This window comes from Emydura macquarii, unplaced genomic scaffold, assembly GCF_026122565.2.
Source record: "Emydura macquarii macquarii isolate MOO-44397 ecotype Brisbane River unplaced genomic scaffold, CSIRO-AGI_Emac_v2 contig_2422, whole genome shotgun sequence".
Lineage (NCBI taxonomy): Eukaryota > Metazoa > Chordata > Testudines > Chelidae > Emydura > Emydura macquarii.
The window spans coordinates 37,213,957-37,232,507 of NW_027132559.1; the positions used below are offsets into that span (position 1 = coordinate 37,213,957).

Consider the following 18,551-nt stretch of genomic DNA (forward strand, 5'->3'; position numbering starts at 1 on the left):
TAAAAGAAAGGAAGATGCTCTTGGGCTTTCACTAAAAATTGTTGATTATCATAGTTCACATCTTCAAACAATCTAATTATTTTAGAAAGTGTGATCCAATTATTTTAGATCCGTAATTCAAGCAAGCAGCCAAAAATTCAAACTTTTTAGTTCTGGAGATGGAGGTTCATTTTTTGATGAAAACTCATACATTTTCAGTGAAAAAGGTTTTCACAAAAGTGTCCATTTAATTGAAAAGCAATTTTCTATCAAAACCATTTTGGTGGATAATTCTCAAACAATTCTAAGATATGTCCAACTTAATGCTGGACATCAGCATTTCAGAATGTCCTGCTATGTGCTTGCCTATTATGTACTCACATACAACAGAATGGAGGTTAGGTGTGAGGATCCATTATCTGGATTTACCTTTTCATAAATTTTAAAACAAGAAGTGCTTTCAAACAGTTCGATAGGATAAAGTAATTCTTCAAGTGTTCCTTCAAAGTACTCTACTTTGACTGCAGTATAAGTTCTATTTTGTTTGTTTGTTTGTTTGATTTTATATGTTAAGGTGGCCACACATTTATACTTACAGTTGAGTTAAATTCTGAAAGTGAAACCTGTCCCCATTGAAGTCAATGGCAAAACTCCTGTTGACTTCCAAGGGGCCCGGATTTCACCATGAGTCCTTCAATAATTTATCATACTGAAGAACTTTCATTTTCAAAAACAAGCAATGTAATTTCTTTGTGAAGAAGATTTCCCTCTACTGATTAATTTTTAATCTCTGATCCAACATGTTCAACAGAATAGTTTGTGTGTTCTGGTTAGAATACAGATTATCTTACATTGACATAATCGTATCGGCATGTTTGAGAAGATGGTGCTTCAAGAACAAATGCAGTGAAGGTGAGATTGATCAGCTTGTTTACAGGTGCAACTATGATCCAAACACATTCCAAGTTTTTGTCATATCTGCCATCCATGTCGGAGTCTGGAGAGCCAAAGCTGTAACTTGAATTTGTCAAATAACCACCACATCCATGCTGAGGTCCTGTTAAACAAGCAGAAATAATCAAGTAATACCTGATAGTTATTTACATTTGAAATCTTATTTTAATTTAATGTACCATATTTTTCTGTCATACACAATAATATTTAATTGCCTACCAAACAAGGCTATTGTGTGGACTATTTGATGATTAAAGTACTTTGAACACAAAGAGGCTATTTAAATGTGAATCATGATCAGGTATGGCAGATTGATTTAAGAAAGGCAAGTGATTGACACATACAATAGGTCTGGTTTATTCTATACTTATTTCTCTGATATGCTTTAGTAATAAAAGAGAATCTATAAAAATTTCTATCAGAGAACTGAATCTAGGGAAGGGATGAAATAATGATGTCATGGTTCAAATTTTCAAAAACTACTAAGTCATTTAGGTACTTCTGAACATATTACCCAGTATATAAATATAGTGTAAAGCATGAAGGATTCTTTCTCCAAGCATCAGGCAGCACAGACAACATTGAAGAGGTTTATTCACAATACTGGGAACTCTGATAAATTAGCTTCAACTTCATGGTGTTACAGTGGTCAATTATATACACTTTCTTATCAATTACATAGTACGTTTTAAATTCTTTATCTATTCACTTACAAATACAGACATTGTCCCACCCGGACCGAACAACAGTGATAATGGTCATTATATACATGCAGAGACACTTTTAATCACTCTACTTACATCAAGGATGCTAGGGCTACACTTGGGGTGGGGGTAGGGTGGAGAAAGAAGGGGGGTCCTTACATATAGGGGGCAGATGAGACAGAAATTCTAAAAGCAAATGTGCTGTTCTCATTGGAATTAGAATCACTAAGAGGACATCTGGCTTCCTGAGCCATCGGATGTTTACACTAGCCATTGTCCTTGAGGCTCCGGTATTTTCATTAACCATTTAAATGAGTTTCGACCTACAACTTGTTAGTTGAAAACAACTTCAAGCCTTACAGTTCCCTCCTGTTTGACGAATCAAACCCATAAGTGAGATATGATCAATTATTTATATACTTTGATATTCATGATCTACTTTAGGATTATACAGGGGAGGTGTTATGGAGGGGGGAGGAAAACAGGGGGTGGAGGCAAGAGTAGAGAGCATAGTAAAGTTGTTAACATGTGCTTAAAGTAACAGCACATACACACAGATGAAAACAGGACAAGAAGAGAAGCAGAAGCGGCAGCTATTTGCAAGATAGTCCACCAGATGATGAGGCTATACGATGGGCCGGAAGTTGAATCTTCCAAGCGGGTTACAATCTGGGTGGAGAGTTGGACCTTCACACGGCCTTTAGCAGTGTTCTTATGAATGGTGGCAGACACAGAGGCAGCAGCTCTTTTGCTATTTGGGCAGAGGTATTGTCCGGATATAGATTGCCATACCACCAAGGAAGTGTTGTAAGATGTGGCCGGGCAAATGAATGTCACCCAGAGTGAAGGAGTCTGTAATCTGTAGACACGTGGCGGAGTTGGCTGGACACTGTAGTAGGCCATAGTTGCAATATGATGCAGTGGTGATAAAACACCACTGCGTGGCAGACACTTGAACAGCAGTCTCAGCATCCAGGAGAGGAAGGATAGTAACAACCACAGAAGAAGAAGTATTCAAAGGGCGAAGGGTAGAACAAGAGCAAATAATATAGTCAGCAGTTTCTGTACAACAGTCCGAAGTTGTTATGAGCATGCCGCCACTGGGGGAGGGATATATTAAGCCAGAAAGTCCTATTCGATAGACAGTGTTGTTAGACACATAACCAATAGATTTAAAATAAAAAGAGGAAGGAAAAACATGGGTGGGGATAACAAAAGAGTATGTAAGAAGAAAATCAATAGAGTGGGTGGAAGAGGGTTCAGAGGGTAAGGGGGAGGCAACAATTAACTGAGCAGATATATTTGCCAAGTTTGCAAGGGCAGAGGAAGAGAGGGTGTGGGAGGGGGGAAAACCAAGGCATATATCTAACATATCTTCTTTTAACATATTGAACAAATCACGAGCTAACATATTACAAGCATGTCCCTTAGATTAGGATATAGTCATATTGATTATGATATCGGAGGATTTTTTAATTGCTGTATAGAATCCATCCATGGCTGCATCAATAGCAGTGGAAGAGTACAATAAGCCAGCATTGGTGTATTTTAGGGCCTGGGTAGTCTGGCTTTTAACCCAGGCATTATAAGATCTATCTGCATTGGCATTAAGCGAGTTTATCACGGAATTTGAGCTTCCAAATAGTCTCCCAATGTCACCTAGGATGCCTCGCTTTTGTCTTTTTACTGCGAGGGTGCGGACAGTATATTGGTGCACTAGTAACTTTAACTGTTCTTGTAGCCATTGAAAAGAGTTAGGGTGGTCGAAACATACATTTTGTAATGGTACAGTAAACTTAGACAAATCATATTTAACTTTAACAGAAACCATAATTACATCATGTAGAAGTGTCTTATTAGATCCCAAATGGATAATACCATCAGGAGTTTGGGGTGGCTGCCACTTGGAGTTTTTCCTGTGGAATTGTTGCAGCCTTAAAGTAACTTGATTTTCAAAGGGTATGTGCTCAGCACTTTCTGATAATCAGGGCCCATTAAGGTGTCTCTCACTGAACACCCAAAATCACTAGTCACTTTTGAAAACGTTGTCCTTTAAAAAGCTTTTCTGAAAAGGAAGCAGGAAGGTGGAGGACAGAAAAATAGATAGAAGCATAGTGGTTAAAAGACACTGATATAATTCTTACCAACCCCTCAGTTTCTTATTTAAGGTGTGGCAAAAGCAGTAGTTCTTTCAAATGGATTTTTTATCCATACACTAGAAAGAATTCTTGGGACAGTAGGGGGCACTTTGACTTTGAAGATCTGGTTGAAAATCCAGTTAATGATACCCTTCCCCCATCTGTGTAGTGGTAATACACTCTTCCACAGATTTTCAGATCTGGTGCCTGAAGTGAATTATTAGATCCATACGCAGGCACGGGATTAGATGTAGCCTGATCTTCAGAAGCGTTGAACTTCAGGAGGACTTGCAGGCTGCACAGCACCTTTGAAATTCAGGCCACTTTTAATTAGATATTTATATCTATGTCCTTAACTTTAGTTACCCAGATTTGAAAATTTGTCCTTAAAAGATGCTGAGTCAAGTGGCTTTTGGACAGAGATGATTATCCGATAGATTGGCCACTTCTTTATTAATTTTTAATCCATTCCCAACCCAAATAAAAAGTACAGAATATTTGCCCAGATATTTGCTTGCATCTGTTCTGTATTCTAATTTCCTGGTGTTAGACTGGTCCACAAAGCACTAGTTAAAATTGATCAGCTTGTTAAAATCTTGCATCTTTCTCTGATCTCTCTGGGGATTCTTGTTCGATTATCTAACTCACACAAGGGAATATACTAGGTATTGTTAATGCTTTTGTCTGAGTCTCATTAAGAATGCCTGAAAACTTTGCAAAATGGGTAATAACAGTCTTATCTCCCACAATGAATGCTCTTACAACAGTAAGATAAGCAAAAGAATTTACTTTTGTGGATAAGCAACAAATGTATTTAGTTTCAGAATATCATTTGCATGTGCAAAATATGAGTTTCTTCCTGACAGAAGAGGTCTTAACCTTGACACGCAGATACATTTCCAAGCATATAAATCTAGACACTGCCTGAGCTAGTGTTACAAAAAGATAGTTGTGAAGTAAAATCAGCCTCCAGTCATTAGTATTGCATCAGTATCCATGTGCTAGAGACAACAGAGTTCTGCAAGGCTGTAATAATTAAACCAGTGTGACTAAGGATAAAAGTCATCCTGCTGTTCCAACTGAAGCTGGGAAAACTCCACCCAAAAAGAAGCTGATTTAAAAAAAAATCCTATCCCACTGATGCACTGGAGATTTCTTCATAACTAGTAATGAACAGGGAACACTTATAATAGGAACAAAATGACAAAGACAAGAATTAGTGGGATCTACTCTAGCTTTGTGTAGTAAAGCATCAGACATTTGGATGAGTCCTAAAGTAACTACATTTCCACTGCAGAACTTTAGAACAAAGACGGAGGAAATGGGATCAATTAATTATGAGCCAAAAAGGATACTTAAGAAGACTGAGTCATCAGAGGGGAGAATTCTTGTGGGTTGGGCACTGCTTTGCTACATTTTTCTCAATGCTAGTACTTTTTCAGGATAAATATATTATTTTGAAAGAAAGTTTATTAGGGCTTGATTGGGCAAGATGCGAAGCATGCTGGCCCCAATCCACCAAAGCACTTACACACATACTCAATTTTAAGCGTGTATGTAGTCCCACAGAAGTCAATGGGACTGAATCCTGAGTGATCATAGAAGACAGACTTGATTCACACAGCTCTCACAGTCATCAGATTTGCTAGCACACTAGTCCTCAGTAATAGGTAGAGCCATCTTTTCCCATCATTATTGCTGCCCTTTGTTTGTGCTATTGAGAGTCATAAACTTTGGTCCTTTTGGTGGTGCACTTCATTGTTGGTATCAAGAGAAGTCAAATGATAGCAAAATATGAATAATGGAAAAGCAACTAGCCATGGGTATACAGCATGAAATGCACTGAAACAAAGAGGAAAACAGACCCTACATTCTTATTACAATAAATTAATTCTGGCTACAAGAGCTGATATGGCATCTGTGAATTGGGGATAAATTAATAAAGATACTTTGCAGTTAATAAAACAGCTTTTTCATAAGTAATATTCATAATGCTTAGTCTTCAAATAGATTTGAGATAGATGGAGAAACTTACAGTATATTATAACTTACAGTATTCCTAAAATGGAAACCAGCCAAGACATCAAGTAGCCTGAACCAAACCAAATGTAGAACACAAATTGTTGAAAAGCCATTCTAGGATAGGTTTTTCTTCAGTGCAATGGAGTTCAATGGTGCAGTGACCATTTTTATACCTGATGAGAATCTGCCCCCTGATGTCTGAATTCTCTGTGTTTTGGGTTTCCCTCGTCTCACAAATGCATGCTTGTGAATAGTTATTTCTTCACACGTATTGCAGTAACAAGGGTACGTATATAAACAGTGTAGAAAGAGTTAATACACTGTGAATAGAATAGAATCATAGAATCATAGAATATTAGAGTTGGAAGGGACCTCAGGAGGTCATCTAGTCCAACCCCCTGCTCAAAGCAGGACTAACCTCTGCTATATCATCCCATAAGCATATTATGCTATATCATCCCATAAGATATTATAAGCATGTTACAAACACACGCCGTTTGTGTTATAAGCACATCAGGAGGTGATATAAGTTATTACTAGACATGGTTATAAGCAAAATATTGACCTTCTGGACACTGCAACAATCTATAACAATTGACTGACTAATTAGTAAAACTCACATTAATGATGTTAATGCTTCATAAATGATTTGTAAATGTACCCTTAATATAAAGTATGACTGATACTGCAATGAACCAATATTGAACATGGCATGGTGTATTCAGAATGAATCCAGCTCTATGAAGCTTTTATTTAAGTAATAATGTCAGACATGGTGGGAAATTTAGCAAATAAGTGGGTATTGGGATTACTCCACATTACTTGTGTGTGTGTGTGTGTAAAACTGCCTTTTTCATTTTAGAAACTATATTTGGTACTTAGGGGTGACTTGATGAAGAAAATGTTTAAAGACCAAGCTCATCAATATACAAGATAGAAGACTGGATCTTGCTATCTTTGAAGTCAATGGGAGTTTTGCCATTTTATTTTATAGGAATAGCATCAGACCCAAAGCCAACACTGGGTTTTTTAATGCTTCTAAGTAGAGTTATGTGAGGTGTTTACACAGTTAAACCCCAAAAGCACAAAACTTGCATGATTTCAGGTTCTGTTACATATCCCTTGGAAGTTCTGTGACCCATTTGAGCTTGCCTGGCAAAAGTATAACATTGTATTGAAATGTCTGGCATGGTCTCAACACAGAACCTTGTGAAACTCAGTGGTTTCTTCAGCACTTCAGGTTGGGATTTGGGGTTTGTTCAAATCCAACACACAAAGTGATATTTGGTGAAAATGCTTCTGAAGCAATCCCCCCCCTAAAAATATTTTGTAAGATACTCTGTGAAGCAAAACTGCTGAGTATGCTATGGTTCAGCTTCTCAGTTCAGATCTCTAATTTCTCTCTCTGAGTCCCTAGAGAACCACACTGTATGTCCATCTCAATATCTTGTGATAAAAGTCTAACTGAACCAAATGGATTATGAAATCTCTGCCAAGCAATGCAGTTTTATTGGAGCTATAAGATGGTAGGCTAAATTCAGTGGGAGCTCACTTGCTATGGTCAAGGACAGGGCCCCCACATGGGGGTGGGGAAAGGGTACACTTTACTGGGACCCTGAGGCCCTGGGGGGCCCAGCCCAGGCTGCAACCTCCATTACCATGAGGAAAACTTTTTTCATAGCTCATGAGATTGTATGTATGGGATGAGGGATTGTGGTATGTGTGTGGGAGGGGGCCCATGTTACAAGTTCATACTGGGCTAAAAAAAATTATGCTTGGGCCCTGGTCAAGGACACATGCTTAAGAGATTTATTTATTCAAGAGAGAAAATATTTCCCCTTTAATAATTTTCACTTTCAATCTGAGACTCATTTTTGCTAATTTATGTCCTCCTCCAGTGACTGATAGGATTTAATTGTCACTGCAGATCAGCGGTGCCAGTGTCAAGATGTTACTAAAATAATTTTATATAAGTCAGTGTAATAAATTATGTTATTCATGTCAGAGGTAAGAAATGGTTTCTACAGAGTATACACTACACCTAATTGTACAGTCCCATGCTATATTTTGCCCTAAGGTGCACATATAGGGCCCAATCTTCACAGGTGCTGAGCAACCAAAACTCAAAATGAAGACAACAGGCTCTGCAGGTGCTCAGCATCTCTGAAAATCAGAGCCATGGTACCTGCAAATTGAAGCCAGTGGGAGCATAAGACACATACACACATCTCAAAGGTTTTTTGGGTTTAAAACTATATGTGCCAAAGCTTTCTGTTGATAACATAAAATAAGGGAGTAAAAAGGCTGGCACAAATTCCACTTGGCCAATTTTCACTATATTGTTAAAATAAATTTGCATACAATTAAGGCAAGTACTTCCATAACCACAAGCCTTTTAGCAAGTACATTGCTGGTATATTTTATTTCAAATAAGACACAAGTAATTTAATGAATACTTAGAGTAAACATAAAGGGAACAAATGAAAAAAAGACGCTGAGGGGGTAATACTGTGTTATGTTATGAAAGTTATGAAAGATTACTTTGGCAAGAAGGAAAAGTTATTAAATTACTAGGATGCATAGACTGGGAGATTGCATTTAGATCAAAGGAGAAGATTTATTCTAACAGTGTTCCTTCTAATGTCTTACTGCCCATCACTTTTTTTAAAAAATCCCAAAATATTTATTGGGATTAAAAAAAAGATGTGTGGTCTTCAAGGAAAAAATTGGGGAAAGGGTGGGAGCAGTGAATATAGTAGGTTTCTGGCAGAGCTTGCTGGCAGAGAGTAAAGGGTCTCTCTGAACTTGCTCTGTGTGCTATAGGTAGTGATGCTATTCATGCTGGTCCTTTACAAGGAGGCAGTCAGTTCTTCTAGCAGCTGCTGCTGAAGATTCCATAAGCAATGGGAAGACAGGGGTCAAGCCATGTCCCCAAGCCAAGCAAGACTATGTCCTCTTGGGAATATAACGAACCAACAGGAATTTTTGCTGCCCCTTCTCTTCCTCCCTTCCTCATCCAACAGAGCACTAAGTTGGGATTCTGAAGGGGGAAGGAAAAGCTCCTTACATCATCACATGCATTCCCCAGTATATCCATGTAACCCTGGGCAGCACTGTGCCTTTAGATTATGTTAATGCTGCTGCAAAACCGAGCTCTGAAGAGAATGGCACACCTTCAAAAAGCTGCTAAAATTCACCTTTTGATCATTACAACGTGACATTTACTGTCATAACTAAGACAGTCAGGGTATGTAAATGAGGCAAAGAATAAGAAGGATAAGCTGCTGGGCAGAGATCATTATAAGCTGTTAAACAGGGTTGCTACATCATCTAGATCTGAATCCAGATTTTGAACCATCCCCAAAGTTGAGAGGTTTTTGGTTCTAGGATTTTGGTTTGGTCGATCATAATGCTAGGACCTATCTGTGAAATTTAGATCTGCATCATAGTTAAGATTCTGAAGACATCCTCCCATCACCAAAACCAGCTATGTTCAGATCCATGGGAGTTGGTTTGTGGCCATCTTTAGTGTAACGTAACTATGCAGGCAATCAGAATGGTGGAATGCACACCAAATTACAGTCACAAGCACACAGGATTGTAATGAGTGCCTTGTATTCTCCTTATCCAAATGTGTCAGATCACAAAAATATTTGTGACCAAGATTGTAGTTTGTGAAGTGCTTGTTTGACAATGTGGCATCAAACATACAGGAGCATATTACTAAAGAAACACATTTTAAAGACAAGATTAAGCATTGTTATCTTGCCAAATTAATAATACTAATGAATAATTTTTGTTGATTTGTTTTTCACAGGAGATTGTGCCTGGTGGAAAGAATTCAACCCTTACAGAGGTTGCAGCATCAATGATGTGACTGAATTGCTTTAATTAAAATAGTGCCTTTCTTCTCAATTTTCAGGATATAGCTCCTATGCTGCCTATTTTTCATACATCCTGCGATGTTTTTGTGAGTTACACACTTGCTGATCTTGCCTTCATTGCCCTCCCACCCCCCCACCCCTCTCAGTGGGCAAATTGACCACCTTTCTATCAAATTCATGAAGGATGAACTGCAGATGACCCTAGTTTTTGGCATCATTGCCAAAAGAAGCCTATTAAATTTGAAAGCTTATGAAGAACGGAAATAAATTCAGTTTTCTGCAACAGAATTTATGGTTTCTACTCACCTCTTTCTAAGACATAAACAGGGTCACCAACAACATTAAACAGAGCACAATAATTACATTATCCAGTTGTGTTTCTCTAATACAGCCACAGAATAATGTAATCATTGTAGAGTAATAGAGAATTATGATTGCAGTTGCTCTACAGACACCAGTCAGTAATTTACAGTCATAAATTGCCATCTGATTGCATTTGCTGTAGTAGAGATACTGTTTTTGTATTCCTACACAACCATATGGGTTTTTTTTCAGACTTGTGGGGGTTACTCTAAAGACTAATTTAAAATAGAAAGCTCTTTGGTGTTTGTGGCTTGACTGTCTCAACTTTTAAGCAGACTTCTTTATGCTCAGGTTATGAAGAAGTGTTATAAAGTTTCCTGGAGCTATGCATCAGTCCAGCCAACCTGTAACTGTTTATGGGATTGTGAGTAAATTCCATATGGCTCACTCCATGTGGCTTGCTTCCCACAGGTAGGGGGAAAACAAGAAAGAAACATAAAACCAAGAGCCACTCCAACATATACATTACATATTGTGACAAAGTCAGACCTGACAGATATAAAAGAGTTGTGGAAGCCAGATATATCAGCCCCAGAATGCTGATGGTCCTTTTATCTATAAACTGGGAAGATTATCTCAGGTTAATCAGAGACACCTGAGTCCAATTAAAGGCTGCCAATGATCTTTAAAAAACCCTCTTCTTGTGAGAGAGTAGAAGGAAGGATGAGAAGCAAACTGCAGCAGGGAGAAAAGGCTTCTCCTGGGTGGCAGGCTGTCTTTCCTCCTTATAGGAAAAGCAGTCAAGTTAACTTCTGTTTGGTAAAGGACTGGCCACCAGGAGTCAGTGTAATAAGGCAACACATCAGGGGTGGGGGAAGGGGAAAATACTCCTTTTTGTGCTGTGCATTTTTTTAAATTGCTGCTTTGCTTAAGAGAACTACTTGGCCATACCCAGAGGCCTAACTTGTAAATATATTGAAAAATAAACCAGAGTGAAGCATAAAACTCTACAGAGTAAAACTGATTTACTCCAGGCCTCCACAGCCTGAGTGAGAAACTAAGGCCAGTGAAGTGAGGGAGGTGCCTTGCTACAACACTCCCCCCCCCCCATACATTACACAAAGATCTATTTCACTCCTATATATTTGCATTCCTTTAGTTCCTGAGTTAGCCCTGCTAACACAACCATCCTCTCACTGGGACCTGGGTAGGTCTCCCTCCAGAAATCAGCCGCAAAGATTCTTTTTTAAATTGATATAAAGCTTATTCTCCCCTTGGGAAACAATCAAGGTTCCTGCTAAACCACTGAAAGCTTGGCTATCTTTCACTGTATCATTGAGCAGAATCTCATACAGGTAAATCTAGAAGAGTGGTTTTCAACCTATGGCCCGCAGACCCCGGGGGTCTGCAGATTATGTCTAAGAGGTCCACAAAAGGTTGTCATTACCATAGAAGTGTGGTTTTCAACCTGTGGTCCATGGATGTCTAAGATTTCAAAGAGATCTGCACCTCCATTCAAAATGTTTTAGGGGTTGCAAATAATAATCATAAAAAGATTTAAAACTATTGGTATAGAGACAATGCCTGAAGAAACTTCTGACCACCTACTATTCTGAGGAATGAGACAGTCCTCAAAGCCTGACAACTTTAGGAGTTCCTGCTGATCTCATCACTGAAGCACAGACCCACGAGAGTTGAGACTTATCATGCCTGGTACTTAATAGCTTTCCATAGAGAGCACTATGTAAAACATTAGCAGAAGCACATTTGATGGAATACATGAGAGAATAGGTCACGATGCAGATTTTAAAGTTGACTGTAGCAATTACTGGACTAAAGCTCAGAGGAGTTAAAAACAGTAATGGCTCTGAGGTTCTCTGGGAATACTATGTTTGGTGCCAGCTATACTCCTTATCCCTAAATACTTTCTCAGACTGTAACAAATGAAAACAAGCTATTTGCTGTGGGAGTTCAATGGCTCAGCAAAGACTATGTTTATCCTACCACAAGGCCTTTCATTCTGGAGTGTCTGAGTGCATGCTTTATAAACATGACAATTATGTCTTTTTTTAGTCCAGAAAATGAATTAATTAGGCAACAAAATACTGGATATTATATTAAAGCAGTTTAAAGACAATAATCACGTATAGCTTATCACCACCACCAATTCAAAAGTTACAGAAAGATAAAACAGCACCTTTCAGACTAGGCAGGGAGACTAAGGCTATGTCTACACTGTAATTTATGTAGGCATAATATATGTTGCCCAGGGATGTGAATAAACTACCACTGTGAGTGACATAAGTTACACCAACATAAGCGCCGGCATGGACAGTGCTACATCAGCAGGAGAGTTTCTTCCCCAACCTAGCTACCGCTATTCCTGGGGGCTGGAGTAATTAAGCAGATGAGAGAGTTCTCTCCTGCTGGTTTAGAGTGGCTATATTAGAGAGCTTACAGAGGCACAGCTGCATCGGTACAGCTCCACTGCTGTAAGCTCTCTAGTGTAGCCATAGCATGACTTTAAAATCTAAGAATCTGGTCAAGGCAAGAATCAAGACCTGTCCTTAGCACTGTTGAGGATTCGCATAAAATAGTTTTTTACCCCCCTAACCAATTCCTTCCATTATGATCACAGAACTACGGGCTGGGCTGGCCTAAGGATTTTGGGACAGTCAGTGAAATGATTCTTTGGGACACTTCAAGCTTAACTGACTTATTTATTTATTTTTTTTAAAGTCAGAAGCATGTCTATTCAGGAGAGGGAGGCAGTTCTGCAAGAGCAGGAGAAGAAGGGAGGGGACATATTTTCAGGCCACCGCTAGCCTCCAGCTGCAGAATTAGAGCCCAGCTGTTGTGCCAGTGAATGTCCATAATTGCCAACATTTAAATAAAATTATTTTGAGAAACAAGTCCTCCTAAAGAGGGGGAGGTGGGTGCTTCTGTGCATTCTGTGACTCCAGGGACAACTGTGAATTTTATGAGGTAGATAAATGTTAGATTAGGCTACGTCTACACTTACAGCAGTGTAGAATACAGGTGCTACAGTGAAAGGCAGGCTATGTCCACACTCGTCTATTTGTACTACTGGAGAGACAATGTGGGTGAGGTAATATCTTTTATGGGACCAACTTCTGTTGGTGCAAGTGACAAGCTTTCGAGCTCCATAAAGCTCTTCTTCAGGTTACCCCACCCACATTGTCCCTCTCATATCCTGGGACCAAGATGGCTACAGCAACACTTGTACAGTTGCTCACCAGAGGACATGGCTTGTATAGTATTCTTACCTATTGTCTCTCTGAAAGATGCTTTCCAGCCCCCAGCTATTTCAAAGAAATCAGTCTTAAACACCAGGAGCAAGTTATTGCTGGAACTTTTAATAGTTGGAGGAAGTTCTGAGCCACAGAATTTGCCAAGGAGTGGAGTGTAGATGTCTGAGCCGTCATATACAGCCACATAATCTTTATAACAAGAGGAGGAAGCTTCAAGTTGGAAGTCATTGAATCTGTAAAATACAATGCAGGGGGTTACATTATTGCAGTTTTGTTTTTATTCAGAGGTTGTGTAGTTTTTGGTGCTTGTGGAAATGAGGTATTAATAGTAATGGCCAGAGCCATGCATAGTGTGGTTAGAGCTGGGCAAAATAATGTCAGTCAATCCAAAATAATTTGTGACTTTGACACTAATTGAGTATAGGGCATATAGAATATGGGGCAGGGGACACACCTCCTCCTGTTTTGTGAATCTAGCCTTATAAAAATGTTCGGAAACAAAACATTTTGGGATGAACAAAACATTTCATTTGACCCAAAATGGACTTTTTCGATTCAACAAAGATTCCAAAAATACTCAGACATGATTCGAACCCAAATTGATTTTTCTTCCAGAACTGCTATCAAACTGAAAAATCAGTGATTTACCCAGCCCTAAGGGTAGGCAGATGCCATGCATTTCCCTTCAGGAAAGACAGTTGAGGTGGGGGGAGGGAGTTTAAATATTAGTGATCCCATTTCTCACCAGGTCAATTATGCTCACAAAGCAAACTTGAAGTGAAACTTGATAACCAGCAGTATCCTCACTCATTTATGCAAACAGCCAAACTAACCATCAATTTCTGTGGGCACTTTGGATGTACATGAAATGCAGAATCAAACCCCAAGCCAGCATACTACTTAGCTGGCATTCTCGTATTCTATTCATACTCAGCCTTTGGATAATTCCTTCCCACCCAATGCTAAAAACTAAGCACTAACATCATTAAAACACAAGAATTATTTTATTTTAGAAGTTTTAAACTGCAGCACTTGGTAGTTGTTACATCCTTTTAAAAGTATGCCATTTCTGGGAAAGGAATATTACTTGGGTTTTAAGGAAATCAGGTCATTAATTTCCAAAAGGTTTTAATTGACGTTATTCATAAGCTCATAACTACTTCAAATCACCTGATGGGTGAAGTTTAGTTCAGTGAGTGAACAGTATTTTATATGATGATTTAATCCCTTTGCAAGCCATAGTGGGAAGCTAAAATTACAATGATATCTTGCAAATAACTAACTAACTGATGGTTTTTAAGACAAACAATTTTCAGCCAGTTTGGTTTTTATGAGATAATAAAGTTTGCTTCAGGGCTTTAGATGGATATTTCTTAGTTCTGCTTCAAGTTCTCCACTGGAAAAAGGAATGCATAATGACTTTCTTTACCAAAATACTTTAAAAAAAATCAGAACCAGAGACCTCTCCGTCCTTCTTAATGAGATGCTGAACTTGGGTTACATACTTGAGTGCCACTACTTTGTTGTTTCCAACTGCGATGTGGTATGAGCAGTTCATATTGTTGTGATAATCAGTAAATGAATGGGCAGGGCTGCTGACTGTGCCAGAGGAGCCATTGAAAAGGCCGCCGCAAGCTGCAAGGAAAGCAAAAAGATAAGGCAGAGATCAGTCAATATCTGAATATAAACTAGATCCTAAATGTGAGAGTATCATGAAATAAAGGGGATTATTTTACTATCCAGACACAGGCAAGGCAAGAGTCTTGATAACTAAGAGGAGCATCCCTCCTCACTATGCTAAGCAGAATTGATTGTAGAAGTTTAGACCACCCTGAACGGTCAAATGAGCTCTTATGATTTTGGTAGTATCCTAGTAATACAATTGCTTTTATCTGCTGCATTTCCCCCCACTGATCCCATGCTTGTGCAATAGAGGACAGGCAAAATCCTGACCCTGCCTTGTCAGACATGAAGGAGGGAAGGGATAAGCACTATGAAGCCACGTAAACTGGTTGTGAACCAGGTGCATCTTGAGAAGTGGGTCTGCACCTGTTCTGCAGTAGCTTGTGTGGAGCTGCTCGGTGGTTAGAGAAGTTGGGAAATGGGTGAAATCTCGGCCTCTTTGAACTCAGTGGGAGTTTTCCCATTAACTTAAATGGGATCAAGATTTCACGCCGTCTCCTCTCAGATAGCCCTGTTCCTACCTTCACCTTCTATCTCCTTCCTGCTGGAGCTGAGGGATTGTTCCTGGAATAGTGAAACTCACTCTGTTCTCATATGGGGGGAGGGGAGGAACCATACCAGTCATTATGAAACTATTTCCTCTACCTCCTCTCCTCTTGGGATTTTTCAGTGGGTTGGGGTGGGAGGGGAATCCCTAGGGTACACAGTTCATCCAGTGTCTCCACAGCTATCAGTCAGCTGGGAGGAATCTGCCCTCTCCCTCTCTGCTGAGGCATCTGGAAAGCATTGCATTGACATTGGCTCTCTGTCTGGCAGTGGGTCGACACAGACTCTGCTTTAGGGGAGGGGAAATGATTAGGTGGTTCTGTACATGCTACAAAGCTGCTTCAGAACAGGGTCAACTTAAGCATCTGCAACTGTGGAATAAAGGATGCTGCTGTGAATTTCACACCATGGATGTTGCTAAGGTCGGGATGTGGCCTCATGTTTGTTCTCAACGTCACTGCTTGAGGGAACAAATACAGTACAACATCAGCTAGAACCCTCATTGCTAGTCATGCTCTTTATTTTAGAATTTTAATGTGGCCCTGGCTTCCCTGTGCCCTGTTGACAAATAACCCAAATCCACCTTCAGTTTCTCAAGGACTAGCCATTGCCTCAGCCACCACCTGCACAAAGAGAATCCCATAAAGGCTGTTGAATGTGCAGCCCTCCTCCCCCGTTTCCACATTCACAACTAAGCTAGAAGGGCTGCTGAACACTGTACGCTGGAAGTTTGACAAGTCAGAGACAAAAGCTAAGTGGATTAAAAGGCAGCTTTCATGCTCGGCAAGCAGAGGAAAGCCTTTCCATTTCTCTTTCAGCAAAACAATACAGCTCGGAGGAAGAGGAATGTTAATTGCTAGAATCTGCTCCGTACAGAGCAATAAACTAATAAGACCATAGTTATATTTCTCAAATGTCAGAAGTCACAAGTTAGATAGTGGCAGCCAACTTGAGTGAGTTATGAAGGACTTTTCATGAGTAAATGAACATTGTCATCCCTCAATGCTATTCTGTCTACCCTGTGGATATTGGGGTGATTCATTTTAAACAAAAGCTACTTGACTTTATACATTTTGCTGTCTCTTGTTCAGAGGACGAGGGTAAAGAGGGAAACTTTCGACTTGTTAACAGCACGCTCTTGTGTGTGCTTTGATGGTGCAAATGAAAAGGTTTTTCAAAAACCAGGCAATAGTTAAATAGAATCAGTTAGGTTTTACTATATTGGTGCAGTAGGAAGAACTTCCTATATTCATTTCTCTTTCCTAATACACATTTCCTCTTTAAAGAGGATCATGATATATATTTGTGAAGTATGTACATTGAAAGGAAAAATGTGTTTAGAAAAGAAGTCCCCAAACTGTGGGGAATGCCCCTCAAGGGGGTGCAGGGGAATGTTGGGGCAACAGAGTCCAGGCCAGCGTCCACTTGCAGGGGGGGAAGAGGGGGGGAGGGAGTGAGTGCCACCCAGTCCCATTCTGCTCCGGACCAAACTCCCAGCTGGGGCTCTGCTTCCGCCCTCCCCCCCCACCTGCTACCCCAGCCTCAGCCCTACTCCTGGCCGCAGCCCCAGCCCCACCCTGAGTCTCAGGCCCAAGCATGGCCCAACTGTAGCTCTGCTTCTGGCCACAGATGCATCTCCAGTTGCAGCCCAGGCCCCTGGCTCCCAGCCCAGCTGCAACTTTGGCCCCAGCCATGGCCCCAGCTCCCAACTGTGGGGGCGGGAAGGGGAGTGTGGACAGAGGTTGGGGGCGGGGGGATGCCGGAAGCAGACAGGGAGTTGGTGTGAAATAAAAAGTTTGCCACTGCTTTAGAGCCTGATTATCACTTGCACTAAGGCTCCTTTAGGCTGTCTCTGGCTAGTAGATGTAAATGTAACTAAGTCCACTTTAAGGCCCCTTTACACTGCCAGTGGGTGTAAAGGGATCTTGGTGTAACTGAGAATCAGGCCCAGAATATTATTTTTTGCCATCCTACTGCATGTAATAACAATTTTTCTTCAGGTAAATTAACTAGTGACATGTCTTTGGAGTATCATTTTAAAATAAAACTTCATAGCCCAACTCAGATCCTATTGTTTTTGGGGAGCAGATGGGTGTAGAACATTCATGTGGTCTCAGATTCTGAGCTGGCCACATTCAGAGCCCCTTATGTAGATAATTCCTGTAAAGGAAGAGAGTATAGTGCCAGAGACGTGGGGAGAGTCAGATCACAGACAGTACATGATAAAACACGCTGCTCAGGCCCCACTCCTAAAAACCCTCTTTGCAGAGAATACGGTGAGTGTGAACCCTGCCCATCTGAGGGGAACCAATATCACAATGTTTCCTCTGCCGTGCTGCATTTGTTGTCCCCTATGTGGTGCACATACAGAAGAGGCAGATGACATTCACCCACTGAAATCTGATTACTTCTACCCACCAAAGTGGATTGTTGTTGTTACTCACGGATTATTCTGTATGTTGCCAGGAATCCAAGGCCTACTATATGAGAGTTAGTGTAGAAGTTGAGGAGCATGGACCCAAAGGTACTGACAGGCCTAGGGATCTCAGTACCACACATTGTGGAGACAGGGTATGGAGTTTCCCTGGTACCCCTGAAAATTTTCACTCCATCATAAGCACAAATTCCAGTGGAGAGAGCCTGGGCTGCAACAGATGTGAAATGTAGACGTGTAAGCAGCATACGTTCAATTAAATTTATTGAGTATTACATATACATATACCTCCCAGAGTAATATAATAATAATAATATGTACCCTTTCTACCCAAGGATCTTCAAAGCACTTCACACAGTGGCTTACTCCTTATAACACCCCTGTGAAGTAAGTATAAATTTTAACATGAGGAAACTGAGGCACCGAGAGGATAAGCAATTTCTCAAGGAGGCACAAATCAGTAGCAGCAAATTCAAACATCCCAAGTTTCCAGGGTGTACATAATGGAATTAACCCCTCCTGGGGCTGAACAATTGTAGAGCAGAGACTGGAGTAGAAAATAGTTTTGATTAGAGCTGGGCAGGAAAGAATTTTCCTATCCTGTGAACATTTCTGAGATTTAAAAAAAATCC

General features: G+C 40.1%; 1 protein-coding gene across 4 annotated transcripts in view; it reads right to left on the reverse strand.

Annotated features, from left to right (window-relative positions):
* CUBN (cubilin) overlaps positions 1–18,551 on the reverse strand; it is a 196,380-nt gene that overhangs the window by 6,706 nt on the left and 171,123 nt on the right. For all 4 annotated transcript variants that reach the window (XM_067562300.1, XM_067562301.1, XM_067562299.1 and 1 more), the window contains 4 exons: positions 17,930–18,130; positions 14,762–14,891; positions 13,272–13,489; positions 831–1,036 (listed from right to left, as the gene is read on the reverse strand). In XM_067562300.1, coding sequence (XP_067418401.1) covers positions 831–1,036; positions 13,272–13,489; positions 14,762–14,891; positions 17,930–18,130 — 755 coding nt within the window. The remainder of the gene's footprint in view (positions 1–830; positions 1,037–13,271; positions 13,490–14,761; positions 14,892–17,929; positions 18,131–18,551) is intronic.